This window comes from Dendrobates tinctorius, unplaced genomic scaffold (assembly GCF_039654945.1).
Source record: "Dendrobates tinctorius isolate UK_male_01 unplaced genomic scaffold, ASM3965494v1 ptg000026l, whole genome shotgun sequence".
NCBI lineage: Eukaryota > Metazoa > Chordata > Amphibia > Anura > Dendrobatidae > Dendrobates > Dendrobates tinctorius.
In genome coordinates, this window is record NW_027361694.1 from 12,491,225 (window position 1) to 12,509,763 (window position 18,539).

The window sequence follows — 18,539 nt, forward strand, 5'->3', positions numbered from 1 at the left end:
AGCAGATAGTATAGCCCTGTACACTTCAGAACTCATCTGGCTACTTCTGTGTTAAGTCACATCATCAAAAAAAACACTAGTGACCCAGTGCCATTAGTAGCCATGCATGCCCATGCCATCACACTGCCTTCACTATGTTTTACAGAGGATGTGGTGTGCTTTGGATCATGAGCCGTTCAAAGCCTTCTCAATACTTTCTTCTTCCCATCAGTCTGATACAGGTTCAGCTTAGTTTTATCTGTCCAAAGAATGTTTTTACAGAAGGCTCATCTGCCCTATTTTTTAAGGCTGATTAATGGCTGGCACCTTGTGGTCACTCCTCTGTATTTGAGCTCATGCAGTCTTCTCTTTATGGTAGACTTAGATAATGAAACACATACTTTTTGCAGAGTGTTCTATACTTGGGTGGATTTTGTGAAGGGGATTTTCTTCACCATGGAAAGGATTCAGCAATCATCCACCACTGTTTTCCTTTGGACATTCAGACCTATTTGAGTTCCCAAGCTCACCAGCGCATTTTTTAGCAGAATGTACCATACTGTTGATTTTTCCACTCCTAATATTTCTGCTATCTCTCTTTATTTATTTATTCTTTTTTCAGCCTAATGATGGTCTTTTTCTCTTCCAATGAGAGCTCATTTGATTATATGTTGAGGGTTCACAGCAACAGTTTCCAAATGCAAATGCCAGACCTATAATTAGCTCCAGACCTTTTACCTGCTTAATTGATGATGGATTAATGAGAGAATAGCTCATACAGCACATTAGAGCTTTTGAAATACCTATTTTTCGGACTATAAGTCGCACTTTTTTCCTCTAAAAATGTGGAGTAAAACGGGGGTGCGTCTTATAGTCCGGATGTACCGGTTCTGGCTATGGTGGGGAGGTGGGGGAGCGGTTTCAGTGGAGCAGCGGGTCACAGAGGCTAGAGCCGGCTGCTGCGGCAAACTCCTGTGCCCGCTGCTAAAGGGAAATGAATATTCACGGAATTCCATGCCCACTTGAATGCATTATATTCTTCTTTAGTGCTGTCTGCAGAACCTGCAGGGCACAAATCAGATTATCTAAAGCTGAAAATGAATTGAGGCTTGCAAGAGATGTCAAAAGCAATATTAAAGGATTTTGGGGATATGTCAAAAGTAAAAGAAAAGTCAAAGATGCTATAGGATTTTTACAGGATGAAAATGATGAAATGGTAAGACAGGATGTTGAGAAGGCTGAACTTTTAAATTCCTATTTTGTATCTGTTTTCTCTCAGAAAGGAAATGTAACATCAACTGTTATTCACTGTCCTATTAAGGGAATAGAAGAATCCAGGATATCTATAAACAGAAAGATAGTGAGGAAACACTTAGCTAGCCTAAATGAATTCAAGTCTCCAGGTCCAGATGAATTACACCCAAGAGTACTGAAGGAGATAGCAGAAGAAATTTTTGAACCCCTCTCCATAATCTTAGAAAATTCTTGGAGAACAGGAGAAGTGCCAGAAGACTGGAGAAGAGCAAATGTTGTTCCTATCTTCAAAAAGGGGAAGAAGGTGGACCCAGGCAACTATAGGCCGGTGAGTCTGACTTCTATACCAGGAAAGATCTTTGAACAAATTATTAAACAACATGTATGTCAATACCTGGATAAGAATGAAGTGATTAAACAGAGTCAGCATGGGTTTGTAACTAATAAGTCATGTCAGACTAACTTAATTTCCTTCTATGATGGTATCACTGATTGGGTGGATCAAGGAAATGCTGTAGATATAGTATATCTTGACTTCAGCAAAGCATTTGACAAAGTCTCTCATACAATCCTTATTGAAAAAATGACTAAGTATGGAATGGACAAGGCAACTGTTAGGTGGATTCATAACTGGCTTAGTGATCGGACCCAAAGAGTGGTCGTAAATGGCTGCACATCCAGTTGGAAGAATGTCTCAAGTGGGGTACCACAGGGCACTGTCCTGGGCCCTGTATTGTTCAACATCTTTATCAACGATTTAGATGAAGGAATTGAGGGTAAACTGATTAAATTTGCTGATGACACAAAGCTAGGAGGGATAGCTAATACAAGAGAAGAGAGAGAGGATTCAAAAAGATTTAAATAAACTGGAGAAGTGGGCAGCAACTAACAGAATGGTTTTTAACGGAGAAATGCAAAGTACTACATCTGGGCAATAAAAATGAAAAAAGCATATATAGAATGGGAGGAATAGGGCTAAGTGACAGCACATGTGAAAAAGACTTGGGTATACTAATAGATCACAGACTGAATATGAGTCAACAGTGTGATGCAGCAGCAAAAAAGGCAAATGCAATTCTAGGATGTATTAACAGAAGCATACAGTCTAGATCACGTGAAGTCATTATTTCCCTCTACTCCTCTTTGGTCAGACCTCATCTGGAATATTGTGTCCAGTTTTGGGCACCACATTTTAAAAAAGACATCAACAAACTGGAGCAAGTTCAGAAAAGAGCGACCAGAATGGTGACCGGTCTGCAAACCCTGTCTTATGAGGAAAGGTTGCAGGATTTGGGAATGTTTAGTTTGCAAAAGAGAAGACTGAGAGGAGACTTAATAGCTGTCTACAAATATCTAAAGGGCTGTCACATTTTAGAAGGATCAACATTATTCTCATTTGCACGAGGAAAGACTAGAAGCAATGGGATGAAACTGAATGGGAGGAGGCACAGATTAGATATTAGAAAAAACTTTTTGACAGTTAGAGTGATCAATGAGTGGAACAGGCTGCCACGAGAAGTGGTGAGTTCTCCTTCAATGGAAGTCTTCAAACAGAGGCTGGACAGACATCTGACTGGGATGATTTAGCGAATCCTGCTTTGAGCAGGGGGTTGGACCAGATGGCCCAGGAGGTCCCTTCCAACTCTACGATTCTATGATTCTGATTTCTCTTCAATGGCATCCTGGTATGATTGGCCCCCAGCCTGGTCTTGGTATGATTGGTCCCATCCTTTCCTTATACTGGTATGATTGGCCCCACCCCCATCCTGGTATGCATGGCCCAATCATAAAATATTAAAAAAACAAACCGTTACACTTACCTTCCCTGCGCTTCCTCGCAGCATCCTGCTCCGATGCCAGCAGCTGCTTAATGCTTGTAAGCCGAAGGGCAGCTGCTGGAATGCACAATGCTCTGCATGCCGGGACTGTATGCGCAGAAAGAATTCATTGCTCTCTAGCGAGCACAGTGTCAGCCGAAGCCTTCCTGCTGCTGCTGGTGGTCACGTGTGCTGATACTTAAGAGAAATCAATATTCGTGAATATTCGAAATGAAACGCAAACAAAAAAGCACTGAAAATACCTCTGGCTATGAAGGGGTTAGAATCTGTGTTCCAAAACATCACTCCTTCCTTTCTGAGCCCTGCCGTGCGCCCAAACAGTAATTTTTTACCACATATGGGGTATTGGCATACTCAGGTGAAATTGCACAACAATTTTGGAGTCCATTTTCTTTGGTGGTTGGTGCTCATAGCAAGTGAGCTTACCAGCGCGCAAAAAATAAGCCCTCACCCAGCCCCAAATCATGAAAAATAGAGACGCTACAGGTCTCAGTAAATGGCACCATTATTTTTTTTACCAAAGTTTGGATTTTTTTTACCACTTAAATAAAAAAGAACCTAGACATGTTTGGTAGCTATGAACTCGTAATGACCTGAAGAATCATAATGGCAGGTCATTTTTAGCATTAAGTCAATATGGTTAAAAAAAACTAAAAAAACTGTGGAATTGCATTTTTTTATGCAATTTCACCACACTTGGAATTTTTTTTCCCATTTTCCAGTATACGATATGTTAAAAGCAATGGTGTCGTTCAAAAGTACAACTTGTTCCACAAAAAACAAGCTCTCACATGACCCCTCAAAGTCACTCCAAATGTAAAGTGGTCCCTAAAAAAATGGTTTTGTAATTTTTGTTGAAAAAAATGAGAAATCGCTGGTCAACTTTTAACGCTTAAAGCTTCCTTACAAAAAAAAAATTGTTTCAAAAATTGTGCTGATGTAAAGTACACATCTAGGCAATGCTATTTATTAACTATTTTGTGTGACATAAGTCTCTGATTTAAGAGACATTAAAATTAAGTTTGAAAATTGCAAAATCTTTGCCACATTTCCATTTTTTTACATGAATAAACGTAAGTCATATTGAAGAAATGTTACCACTATTATGAAGCGTAATATGTCACGGAAAAAAGTCTCAGAATCAGTGGAATCCGTTGAAGCATTCCAGAGTTATTACCTCATAAAGTGACACTGGTCAGATTTGTAAAATTTGGCCCAGTCATGAAGGTGAAAACAGCCTTGGGGAGGTAAAGGTGTTAAAAGGGTTATCCACTGGATAGGTGATAGCTTGTAGTTTGTTGACGTCCAACTGTAGCGATTGGGAGAACGGGAACTTTTATCTGTGTTAGGCCAGGATCACACATGCGAGAAACTCGGATGAGTCTCACATATTAATACCCCAGCACTGCCGCCGGCACTCAGATCGGAGCGTGCAGCTCCATGTAATTCTATGCAGCCGCACGCTCCGCTACCGAGTGCCGGCAGCAGTTCCGGGTATTAAGATGCGAGACTCATCCAAGTTTTTCGCATTTGTGATCCCGGCCTTAGAATGGAGTATTAGTGCACATGCTTGAACGCTGCTCCAGTTAATCCCTGTGGTGCTGCAGAGCACTGCATTCCGCCTATTGTGGAAACTTCATAGAGTATGAACGGGGTACCAGTCAGGGGTTCGACCTGCTCCGCCATTTTGTAATGGATGTAAAGGTTCTTTGTCAGGGATAAAAAAATTCCAATCTGCTGATCAGTGTGAATACCAGCAGTGGGACTCACTGATAGGTGATAGCTTGTTTTAACTGGACAACCCCTTTATAGCTAAATGAGACCTCGTCCTTAAGGGGATAAACTGTAAACTGTGTAAGGCCACATGCACATATTCAGTATTTGATCAGTATTTGTAAGCCGAAACCAGGAGAGGGTAAAAAATATAGAATTGGTGCATGTGTTTCTATTATACTAAAAAACTCACCAAATTCTCAACGTGTGCATGAGGTCTCAGTCAAATAGCTCCTATATAACCATATGGCTACGTTCCCACGATGAGCTTTTGGTGAGATTTTGATGTTGCAGCATTTCTGAACCATTTCTGCACCCATTAGGTAAAATAGGTTACTTTTTGAAAATATGTAGCATAAAAAGCTCGCCAAAAAACTCATTGTGGGAACGTTGCCTAAAGAAATATAATTACATACCAACAATATTACTTTGGCAAGGCCATGTGCACACGTTGAGTATTTGGTGAGCTTTTTTACCGCAATATTTGTAAGTCAAAACGAGAAGTGGGTAAAAAAAAGCAGAAGTGGTGACGTATTTCTATTATACTTTTCCTCTGACTGTTCCACTCTTGGCTTTGGCCTACAAATACTGAGGTAAAAAACTCACCATATACTCAACATGTGCATGTGACCTTTAGGTTTTTTTTCAAGGCAGTGAAACTCCATATGGAATCTGATGCATCAACTAATCCCATAGTTTGCTATGGGACTGTTCATAATCAACTGGTGCATCAGTTTTTACTTTGGGCTCTTCAACAAAGCGGATCAGAAACATGCTACATATTGGGTTTTTCTAGTTGACTGACCATTTTTGCTGTAGAATTGGTGAAAAAGCCAGATGACAACTGATGCCATTTTTAGGCACAAACAATACCTGATACTGATAGCCTGGGGATATGGAAATCTGGCCTTAGAGCAATACTACCCTACTAGAAAAGCTACTTGGGAAACACATACTTTTAAAAGCACCCCCTATACTTAGATATAAAAAAAATTATGACATTTATAGAAATGCAGCTAGAATTTCAGAACCTTCTTAATGATCAAAATCCACTTATCAGTGAGTCTGTTTAATGCTATCAGAGCTCCAGGATCACCCCCTGAGAAGGGTCTATCACAGCTGCTTACCATTGCCCTGAGGCAGCCAGCCACATCTGAGCTAAGCAGAAGCCACATTTAAAGATTAACTTTCTCACTATCATCAAAGACGCTGGTTCTGAGCCCCAAATTTAGGGCTTCCAGTAAATGTCACCAAATGGACTTATATCACAGTAGCCATCGCTTCATTATACTGTACAGAAATATCTCAAGACACTTTATATAGCTCTAATTTAGGATACACAGCCATAAAGGAAATGACTGTTGCAAGTATCTTTATGATGTGTAATACTTAGATAACAAAGAAATAAGCTAGGAAAACATTACAACCTTTCATGCAGGTTTCAGTCATTTTTACCTCAGGATTTTATTTACTGCCGTTTCTTTTTCCAGGAGATTTCTTGCTCTGATGCTAAAAACAGACTTGCGTAACTGCAAAAACAAAACAAAACAAATGAGTGTACAAATAACCAAAAAAATCAATTTTCATCCATTCAGAAATATGAAAATGAGAAATTAATTCTTATTTACTGTGAAAACGTATTGTATTTTGCATTTCTTAGACTAAAATGAATGAAAACTGATTTGAGTATGTACCAAATAAAAAGTTTGAAAATACAGGATACAGTGGCATGTAAAAGCTTGGGCACTACTGGTCAAAATTACTGTTATTGTGAACAATTAAGTATGTTGAAAATGAAATGATGTCTAAAAGGGCTAAAGTTAAAGATGAAACATTTCCTTTTTGTATATACAGGGTGGGCCATTTATATGGATACACCTAAATAAAATGGGAATGGTTGGTGACATCAACTTCCTGTTTGTGGCACATTACTATATGGGAGGGGGGAACTTTTCAAGATGGGTGGTGACCATGGTGGCCATTTTGAAGTCAGCCATTTTTCATCCAACTTTATTTTTTTCAATGGGAAGAGGGTCATAAGACACATCAAACTTATTGAGAATTAAACAAGAAAAACAATGGTGTGCTTGGTTTTAACGTAGCTTTATTTTTTCATGAGTTATTTACAAGTTTATGACCACTTATAAAATGTGTTCAAAGTGCTGCCCATTGTGTTGGATTGTCAATGCAACCCTCTTATCCCACTATTGACACACTGATAACAGAAGAAATGCTAGTCTAAGGGGGTCAGATTCCTTGTAGGAATGCTCAGACCTGACACCCATAACGTGGTGGTGGTGCACCATCTTGCTGGAAAAACTCAGGGAATGTGCTATCTTCAGTGCATAAAGAGGGCAACACATCATCATGTAGCAATTTCAGATATCCAGTGGCATTGAGGTTTCCATTAATGAAGAATTGCCCCTCTATTTTGGTACCCCATATACCACACCATAACATCAATTATGGGTGTCAGGTCCGAGCATTCCTACATGAACAGTTTCCTGGAAAGTGGATTGCTCATCGTGGGCCAGTTAAATGGCCACCAAAGTCTCCCAATCTTACCCCCTTAGACTTTTATCTTTGGGGTCATCTGAAGGCAATTGTCTATGCTGTGAAGACAGGAGATGTGTGGAAGATAAAGTTGTCAGCAAGAGAGGATAAGAATTTGCTTGACCTATTAGTTTTGCCTGAGAGAGATTCACAACAAATGTCTGGATAGTTGAAATCTCCCATGACAACTATGTCATATTTTTTGAGAACTTGGCCATTAGATGCATACCATATCTTCAGCTTGCACAGGTGGCCTGTAGTAAATGCCTACAATGGTGTCTTTTCCATTGTTCTGTCCTTGTATTCTTACCCAAACAGTTTCCACAGAACTCCCAGTCTCTGAAGCTTCAATCTCTGTGCAGATATACACTTTTCTAAAATACAATGCGACACCTCCTCCTCGTTTATCAAGTCTGTTACTTGCAAATAAGTTGTATCCTTCTAGTCTTGTATTCCAATAATGTGTATCATCTCATCAAGTTTCAGTGATTCCACTGACATCATATTTATTTTCCTGCGTTAGTAGTTCCAATTCTCCGTTTGTTGCCCATGCTTTGTGCATTCGTATAGAAACATATAGTTTGTGATTGGTTTCTATTATTATTATTGGCTGTTATTATTTAGATTTGTTTGTCTTTGTTCTTCCCTTCCACTTTTAATAGCAGAGTTCTCAATAGTATTTGTCAAGTGTATGGCTTTTTCCGGCCTTTTGCTTCCCTTCCCACATTGTTCTAGTTTAAAGCTCTCCTGACGGGTGTAGCAAGGCAACTTCCAAATACATGTTTTCCAGTCTTCATAAGGTGCACCCCATCTCTACCAAGTAGTCCATTGTATAGGTAATTCACTCCGAGATCCAGAAATCCAAATACTTGCTGACGGCACCATCGACGTAGTCAGTTGTTCACCTGCAGAAACATTCCACCTCCTTGTTCCATGGCCATCCACTGGAAGAATGGAAGAGTAGACCACCTGCGCTTCCAGATCCTTCACATTCTTACCTAAGTTTGCAAAGTCACTACAGATTGGTTTCCAGGTCGTTTCTAGCGGTGTCATTTGTCCCCACATGTATTAGTAGGAATGGGTGGTCGTCTGTAGGTCTGAAGAGTCCTGATATCCTGTCAGACATTTTTAATTTTTGCACCTGCAAGACAGCACATTTCTCTTGAGGTTATATTCGGTCTGCAGATAGCGACCTCTTTTCCTCTCAACAGGGCATCCCCCATAACCACAACTCTCTGTTTCTTCTTCACAACATTTTTCTTTCTCCATCCAGGAGGACTCTGAGTGCGATCAAGGATGTTGTTTGTGGGCAAAGTCTTATCTTGATGTATTTCTTCATCGTTCTCCTGCATGAGAGCCTGGTACTGGTTCCTGAGCAGTATGGGTGTTGACTGCCTCTTGATCCTCCTGCTTCTCTGGGTCACATGCTTCCATTCCTCTGTTTCTTCAGGTGCACTTCAAATTTCTTCTCTTTATGTAATATGAAGAGATAATTCTGCTCTGTCTAAGAATTCTTCACCTTCCTTAATGATTTTCAATGTAGCTAACCTCTCTTCTAGATTTTGCAACTTGTCCTCCAATAGGGACACAAGCTTGCATTTATGTAATGTGAAGTTTGGCTTTTCCACTGGTAAGTCTGTGAAGATGTCGCAAGAAATGCAGCTCACCAATTGGATCCTAGCCTCTTCCATGTTCTTATTGTTAAAGAGATATCAAATGGGTAAAAATGTGCCAAAATTCAGCACGCGATTTACCGATGTCCTCCTTTCAGTTGCAACGGCCAAAATCCAGTGTTATTTGAGCTCACGGAGACTCTTCACTTATCCCAGAGGGCAATGGGAATATGCAAATTCTCTCCTCAGGACTCTTCCCCTGGTTTATCATATCCACTGATGTCATGTCAATTTCCTGACTCTGGAAATTGACGTGACATCATCAGCAGGCGTGCCCCAGCCTCTGCACACTGCTGTCAATTATCAAGAGTGTTAGCAGTTTGTGGGTGGTGAGGCACCGCACGTCACAGGCAGCCCCGTTGCTCTGCAGTGTCTGTCTCCTCTCCCATCCAGAGAGACAGGGCTGTGCGTGCTGTCTGCGGGCGGGGAAGGGAGTCTGTGTGCCGGGGGGCTGTCTGCGGGCAGGCTGTCTGCGAGGAGTGACTCTGCTGGCTGTGTGGGCTGTCTGCTGGTCTGTGCGGGGCTGTGTGTGTGTCTGTATGCAGGCATCATCCGATGGGACAAGTTCCATCGGGCGATGCCTGCTACCCTGACAGTGAGTGACACATTAGCCAATGATGGGACAGTAGTAGTCTCATCATCCGGTTAATGTGTTGCAGGTAAAAAAAACATTAAACTTATAACAAGTATAACATACAGAACATGTTAGGCGTCGGGTTCCTGTCGCTGCACAATCTCGAGCCTTGCATCCGGCAGTCTCCCATTCCTCTTCGGCCGCAGAGGAACCTGCTCAGCAGACTCGTCGATCCCGGCGCTCTGCTCAAACCAGCTCTGTGGGTTTGGTTGCTGCTGCCACCTATGGCCCAGCTATAGCAATGCATGCTGGTCAGCAGCGAGCTACTCCAGGGACTAAGTCCTCCTTTCAGTCCAATGAGCATGCCCGTGGGACGATCTCTCATTGGAGATCGGAGGTCACATGCTCAGGTCCTTCTCCAGCTCGGATTGGACCATCAGAAAGGTCAAGAAGTTCGCGGAAGGACGCGACTATAAAAGGTTCGCATGGCCGCTCGGCCATGCGCTAGTATAGACTGCATTATCAGACTATGAGGAGTGAGTGTCATATACATGTATGAATGTCTCTGGTGAATGACTCATTAAGAAACCCCTACCCTTGGTACGCATGTGTTGTGCAGCCTAACCTGTTAAGCGCCCAGGCTTAGGTGTAGGTAGGACAGAGTCTGAGACAGGCATCAGTGTCCACGGTGCACATGCTCGACACTCCATAGTCAGTGTCTATAGTGGCGTCCACAGATGTGACGCCGCGCGCTCAGAAGGTCTAGAGGGACTCTGACCCCGTGTCCTTGGGGCAGAGTTCTGTGACCGCTTTCTGTGCGCTCCGTGGCCGGGCTCTGTGAGCTAAACAGGCACCGGCATTTATGTTCTGTGGCACTGTGGCACTGTGAGTTAAGAGTTCGCTCCTGTTCACACTGGGTGACGTTAACCCACGTGTGCCCTTTTGTAGACCGCTTTATACTTCCGCCATTACTAAGCAGCAGTTTACCACCCCTGCACGGTAGACCACGGGCTGCAAATGCACCTTACTATTATTTTATTATTTGGTGCATTCCGCTAGCCCTAACAGAACATATAACATACAGAACATATAACATACAGAACATACAACATATAACATACAGAACATAGAATATACAGAACATATAACATACAGAACATACAACATATAACATACAACACATAACATAGAGTACATACTGACCGCACACACCCAATTCCCCGAAGCCATCGATCTCCTGTAATAAAAATAAAATAAACCAATCTATACTCACCTTACCGCCATAGTTCAATTAATAATGAGTGTCCCACGACAATCTCACATGGAGAGCTACCACATCAGCTGATGTGACCGCTCTCCAGGGGCTCCTGTACTGAAATGACAGGAGGAGGATTAGCTGTGTATCCCTCCGCCACTGTGAAAGAGGTCCCATAACCCTAACCCTAGCCATAACCCTAATTCTCACGCAACATTGCTGTAAAGTGAGTCTTTGAAATCAGGTAACCTCAGTTATGGACTGCAGGAGCCATTGACTCCTGTCAGTTCATCACTGGGAGGCCCTACAGAGCAGTGACATCACCTGATGTCACTGTTCTATAGGGGAGATCGTCATGGGACCCTCATTATTAATTGGACTGTGTCGGACAGGGAGTATACGTGTCACGATCCATGCTGGATTGTGACAGATAAAAGCACATGTAACTTTTTTTTTTCCTTTAAGCTGGTTGCTTAAAGTTAGTTTTGCCCCCGGTGACCATTAGGGTCATTACACAGTGGTGTCTTTAGTTCTAGTTTTGCCCCCGGTGGTGGCTAGTATTATTACTTGGGAATCACTAGCAGGTGTGATTGCTCTGGCTCTTGCCTATAAAGGAGAGTCAGGTGGTCTCACTCACTGTTGGTGATATTGGTCATTTCCAACCATCCTTGGTGGAGGAAGGAGCTAGAGAAGAGTTCCTTGCAGCTCAGTCAGAGTCCTGGTGTGGAAGGAGCAACAGTGAGGAGTTCCTTGCAGCTCTGACAAAGCTTTGGTGAAGAAGCAGCTATTCAGGAGGAAGGCTGCACTCAGGTGCTGGACTCTGTTGCTGGGAACAATAGCAACAGAGCAAAGCTAAGTGGTTTTTCCCTGTTTGTAACTTTCCCTATGTGTTATTAGTGCAGTGGTGGGATTAGTTTCTGCACTGTCCAATTCATTAGAAAGGGGTAGGTGCAGGGCGAGCTAGGGTTTTTAGGTATCCTGCTCGTCGCCAGGTGCGGAACCTGCCTAGGGACCGTCAGGAGTGTAGAGACACTGACTCAGGGGAGTGCAGGAGATCTCCACATCCCCGTTCCCTATTGCAGGGCCCTCCATTGTATCGGTTTCCCTGGTGTTTCTCTTATCTCTGTAAATTCACCCTGCTGGAGGCGGTATATCCAGATACATGTGTAACTACTGAAATTCACCTGCTGGAGGCGGTGTATCTGACTGCATGTTACATTGTTTAAATTCGCCCTGCTGGAGGCTGTGTATCCAGGGTCACGGGTGTCACAGAAATTCGCCCTGCTGGAGGCGGTTTATCGGGTCACCCGTGACATCACATTATCACCAACCTATACATTTTTTTCTGCTGAGCCATGGACCCAATGCAGACCTTTGCCCAAATGCTGCAGATATTTACTGATGAGATTAGGGGGCTGCGCGGGGAGTTGGTGCAGCAACTGCAGCTGTTGGTGGGCTTTGGGGGCTTGGTTCAGGAACAGGCTCAGCCAGAACCCAAGATATCCCTCCCTGACAGGTTTTCTGGAGGGAGAGATCAATTCTTGGTTTTTCAGCAATGGGTGGGAATCATTATGTCCCTTTTTAAGGGGGATCCCCAATCCTGGGCCTTCTCCCTGCCGGATGATTCACCATCATTAGAGTCCGTGGACGAGTTCTTTGCGGCTTTGGTGCTAGTGTATGGGGATCCTGATGGTATCTCCCTGGCGGAATCCCGACTCCATAGGTGTAAACAGGGAGCCCGGGTTGCTGAGGAGCACTGCTCAGAGTTTAGGAGGTGGGCCATTGACACTCAGTGGAATGACCCTGCACTTAGCAGTCAATTTGTGCAGGGTCTGTCTCCAAAGTTGCAGGATACTCTGCTGCAGTACGCCGCCCCCAGGTCGCTGGAGGCCGCCATGTCCCCTGCTATCCGGGTGGATAGACGTCTTAGTGAGAGACATACACAAAATGTGCCCCCTGTTGTCCTCGCTAGGGAGGAGGACCCACCAGTGCGGACGGAGGAACCCAGGCAGCCCGGTGTGGTTGGTACAAAAAAAGGGGTTGTCTGCGGCTCGCTGTGGTGGTGGGGTATGCTTTTCTTGTGGGAAGCCAGGCCATTTCATGGGAGCCTGCCCAGTGCGTGCTAAGTCTCCAGATGAACCCATGCAAGTAGGAGGAGCTAGTTTGTGTACAGGGCTGCCTACGGTTCAGGAAGTGGTGTCGGCATGTTTCCACTGCGGGCAGACTGGTCATGTCCTTAAGGCTTGCCCTTACGCACGCCAAATTATCTATGCCATCTCAGAAGCTGCATTCCCTTGGTTGCTTGGAGGGAGGCGACCAGGGAGTGTATATTTCCTCCATTTTGCCCTCCCAAGGTACTATGTCAGCGGAGGAGTTGGCTGGCGGGGTACCAGAGGTGTTACCGGTGCTTGTGGACAGCGGAGCAGGAGTCAGTCTTATGGATGCTCGGTTTGTCCAGACTCATGGCCTGAGGTGTAGGACGCTAGCCCAACCTATAAGCGTCCAGGCCATTAACTCTGCTCCACTGAGCCAGGGGAGCTTGACTCAAGTCGTAGAAAATATCCATCTGCGGATAGGACATCATGAGGAGTACTTGGCATGCTACGTCTTGGAGGGAATGCCGGTGCTTATCGTTTTAGGCCTCCCTTGGCTGAAAAAACACAACCCTGTAATAGATTGGCGGGCTAGGGAAGTAGTCAGCTGGGGGCAGTCGTGTGAGGGCTGCTGCCTAGGGGCTACTGTCTCTGCCGTCTCTCTGCAACTGGCCCCTTCCTCTCCCGAGGGAGCAGCAGAGGTGCTGCAGCAGAGTAGGGGCAAGTCTCAACCCTCACCATTAGCCAACCCTGGGAGGTACAGACTTCATGGTGGAAGAGGTTGGAGGGTGGTGAGCCCCTTGGTGAATTGCGGGGGTGTGAGTGTGGTGACACAGGGGGACGCCTCTGTTGTCAGTTCCAGTAAGAGTTCACCGTATTGTGACAAATTAATGTGTGGCAATAAACGTTCAGGTCCGGACCTGTGTGTGAACGACCATGTATGGGTGGCCACCAAAAAACATCCAGTGGAAGTGTGTTGCGGAGTCTTGCCAGCTCGAGTTACCCCCAAACATACACATACACAACTCGTTCCCCAGGTCGGCGCTTTGGAGATGTGTGGTGCCTCCTGAACATACATTGCCAATACCAGCGGTGCTCATTTGTCATGAACCTGAAGTCCAGGTAGTGGCTGGGGTGAACTCTGGATCTGGACGTCCCCTCTGTAGGTGGTTCCCTGATGAGGAGTGGTCTTGAGGGTCCAGAGGCCCCTCATTGAGGGAGGGTACTGTCACGATCTATGCTGGATTGTGACAGATAAAAGCACATGTAACCTTTTTTTTCCTTTAAGCTGGTTGCTTAAAGTTAGTTTTGCCCTCGTGGCCATTAGGGTCATTACACAGTGGTGTCTTTAGTTCTAGTTTTGCCCCGGTGGTGGCTAGTAATATTACTCGGGAATCACTAGCAGGTGTGATTGCTCTGGCTCTTGCCTATAAAGGAGAGTCAGGTGGTCTCACTCACTGTTGGTGATATTGGTCATTTCCAACCATCCTTGGTGGAGGAAGGAGCTAGAGAAGAGTTCCTTGCAGCTCAGTCAGAGTCCTGGTGTGGAAGGAGCAACAGTGAGGAGTTCCTTGCAGCTCTAACAAAGCTTTGGTGAAGTAGCAGCTATTCAGGAGGAAGGCTGCACTCAGGTGCTGGACTCTGTTGCTGGGAGCAATAGCAACAGAGCAAAGCTAAGTGGTTTTTCCCTGTTTGTAACTTTCCTTATGTGTGTTTTAGTGCAGTGGTGGGATTAGTTTCTGCACCGTCCAATTCATTAGAAAGGGGTAGGTGCAGGGCGAGCTAGGGTTTTTAGGTATACACATGTAACTACTGAAATTCGCCTGCTGGAGGCGGTGTATACAGTCACCCGTGACATCACAATAGGGTTTGTTTATTTTTTTACTTTATTACAGGAGACGAGGGCATCGCTTGGATCTGGGCGGGCAATAAAAATATGAAAACCGTGTTGTGCTTTATTTAATTAAAATACTTTATTCTTATGTGTGTGTGTGTTTTTTTTTAACCCTTTATTATTATAATATTAAAAATGGATAGGCATCTTATTAACTGGGCTTAATGTCACCTTACAATAGCAAGGTCACATTAACCCCTTATTACCCCATATCCTGCCGCTACACGGGAGTGGGAAGAGAGGCTAAGCTCCGGAATTGGCGCATCAAATAGATGTGCCATTTCTGGGGCGGCTGTGGGCTGGTATTTGTAGCTGGGGGGGCAATATCCATGGCCCCTTCCTAGGCTATGAATATAAGCCTGCAGCTGTCTGCGTAGCCTTTCTGGCTATAAAATATAGAGGGACCCCACATCATTTTTTTTTGGGTCCCCCTATTTTAATAGCCAGTAAAGGCTATTAAACAGAACTATCATTATGGGAGAGGGAGAAACATAAATATTGGACCAGTTCATAGATAAGGAATCTGGATGTTTTATTGTCCTCTGATTGGGGTCTCCTAATGTGTTGTGATGCCCCCACAAGGTCTTAGGAGCAAATTCCTTAATTGATGTAAAAAGACAAATTCATGAGACACTTTCATTCCAGCATTGAGAGTGTCAAATGTCATCATGAGCTTGTACTCCCAGACTCTTCTCTCTCTCTGAGATGTGAAGTTACCTTTTAATATCAGTAATTTCATATCCATGGTGCTGTGATTAGGCATACAAAAATGTTTTGCCACATGGATTTATGTCTTTTTACATCAATTAAGGAATTTGCTCTCCCTCTCCCATAATGATAGTTCTGCTTCACGTCACTTGTCTTATCTATTGCATTTTTTCTGTGCTGTGTTGTGCATAAATATGTGACTCTTCAGATTTTGTATTAGTCAATGCCTGATGAAGAGACCTGAGTAGTCTCAAAAGCTTGCAATTTGTTACCATTTTTTCAGTTAGCCATTAAAAGATATCAACCACTGAGGGCTCTCAATTATGAATATTTTTCTATCTACTGGCTAACATGGTACAAAGATCTTTCCTTTGTCCATGTGAACGCTTTATGTGCTATTTATTGCACTTCTCTGTATACTTTGGGTCTATATGTTGCTTATGTTGTAAATTTGCTAAAAAATCTAAACTCTATATAATCTATATTCCCAACTTGTGAATATGCTATTCATCAGACCTCTGTACTACTAGTTATCTGACGTTGGTATCCGACATAGATCTGACAGCTGTACTGAGTGATTGAACACCATATCTGCTATTTAATTGTCCATTATATCTGGCACTACTCATGAATTACTGTATTTAAAGTGAGTTTACTAAAGTGTTGAAATGACCCTGACATTATGTATATGTTACCAGGCCTATGAGCACGGTAACAATATGATTTTCTCTTCTGCAACATTTAAGGCCTCTTTCACACTTCAGTTTTTTGCATCAGTTCAAATCCGCCAAAAAGTCAGACAAGCGGATCCGTTCTCAACTGATGTGAACGGATGCCACAGGATCCGTTTTCAGACGGATCCTGAAAATGAGGAAATTTAAAGGAAACGCTGGCCGGGGAGAGAGAGAGAGAGAGAGAGAGAGAGATTTTTGTCCAGCACCCAGAAAGAATTTTGGGTTAAATGAGTGTCTGGAGGATCCGCCGGAGAAAAAAACGTTGCAAGCTCCGTTTTGAAATCTTTGAGGATGGTGACGGACAGAAACTTTTGGCGGATCCTCAAAAAAAACGGATACAATGGACAGCAATCCGCCATTAATGAAAGTCAATGGGGAAAAAAACGGATCCTCAAAAGAAAATTGAGGATCCGTTTTTTTTCAAAACCTGGCGGATTGTGACTGATTGTAAAAAACTGAAGTGTGAAAGAGGCCTAAGGATCACCATTAGACTGACCCCTCTAAATGACTAAGAAAATCAAACCTTTTTATGGATGACATTGATAGTTTTGGATGTTTCTATGGCACTAAGCTCCGGCTGTTAACCAGCGAGATAGACTCTGAAGACTTAGTTATAACCAGGCTCTGGATGACAGAAAGGTCATGGATATTAAATCTGTTATCAATCTTTCACTAATTGCATACTGAACTTTCAAAGCCATGGTTGCCCTGACATCATTTAGTAGGATTTTACCTCTGAATGAGTGGGAAGATTGATTGAGGTCACAAGCGGTTTGACGGTGCGTGTATTATGCTTTAGTATTCACAATCAGTGTGATTTAAATCCGCCATACAATAACCTAATTAAAATGATTCAATTCTTCTTTGCCGGCAGTAGCAAAATATTTCTAAATATAAAGTGTTTGGAATAAAGCTATCACATAATAATCAAGAAATGTCCCACAATCACCAGAATGACTGTGTTACATTTTATGATGAAGCCCCCGAAGGATATACTTTGATTATCAAAACACTGATAGAACCATCTGGCAATGCTTGTTATCAACAGGAAGCAGGACAAGCTGCTCAGCATTCTCCAAATGTGTTCGTGTGGATTATGGGACTTAACATTAGCCATCTTCTATGTCAACTGTAGAAAAATGTGAGCCGAATACTTGCATTATTGGCCTTGAATTATTAACGTATGCACAATACAGCACTCTAGTCACAGAGCACAAAAGGTTATTAGGAGGTTTGCGCAATGCAATAATTGGGTAATTCACGTTAGGCCTAATTCACATGTCGAATCTTGCAGAGAATTTTTCAAAAATATATTGTGCTAAAAATTCATGTCAAAACAAAAAACAATCTGAATCGCTTAGTTTGCAACATACAATCTGTTTCTTAAAGAAGTATTATGTTACTTATTGCATGCCAGAAAGCAGGTAGATCTGCAGCAAAATTAGCGGCGCATCCACAGTGTTGGCTATAGACATAAAAATGGTACTAGAGAAATAGTTTTCTTTTCTTTAGAGAATCAGCAGTAATACAGATAGCCCACAGACGGTACCCACTGAGTATATGAAGCAGAAACCACCAGTGGTGAAATTTGCTTTTGGCTAAGTTCCCACTATGAGCTTTTCAATTCGGGACTCTCCCTTGCAAAATTAAAGTAACAGATACCTCCTGCTCTGGTGCAGTTCCAGCAATGTTGGTACCGGGTCTCCTTTGGCTTGTGTGACATTGTTATGCCAGGTGAACCCAGCAATAAATCCCTTGGGCAAATGTCAGACAAGCAGAAGTAATAAAAGTGCAGCAACAAAATGGTGGTCACTATTGACTGCAGGCCTAGTATAGTGTAAGGGGAAGGAACTAACTAGGCATGTCTCCTCCGTGAAGGCTCCGGAACCATCGGGGCTGTCACCTATATTGCGGGGTAGAAAGCTTGAGACTCCAGACCGTACTCTGTGTTTGAGAAAAGGGGGCGTGGCTAAGCGGACAGAGCTGCAGAACATGAGTGACCAGACAGTTTGGGCGGGAACTTCGGACGTATGGGACGCCTGTGATGTAAAAACCGCTGACAGGCGTCTGGGCAGAGCAGAACAGAGCCTGGAATGGCTGAGCGCTTTGACAGGAGACCGTCGACTGAGTACCTCTCACACACCGCTGTCCCAGCCGACATCACTGCCCTCGCTGAGACCGTTGACACAGCCGACAACGCTGCTACTGCCT

At 43.5% G+C, this 18,539-nt stretch overlaps 1 protein-coding gene across 4 annotated transcripts in view; it reads right to left on the reverse strand.

Annotated features, from left to right (window-relative positions):
* NALCN (sodium leak channel, non-selective) overlaps positions 1-18,539 on the reverse strand; it is an 871,910-nt gene that overhangs the window by 157,195 nt on the left and 696,176 nt on the right. For all 4 annotated transcript variants that reach the window (XM_073569511.1, XM_073569510.1, XM_073569508.1 and 1 more), the window contains one exon: positions 6,300-6,373. In XM_073569511.1, coding sequence (XP_073425612.1) covers positions 6,300-6,373 — 74 coding nt within the window. The remainder of the gene's footprint in view (positions 1-6,299; positions 6,374-18,539) is intronic.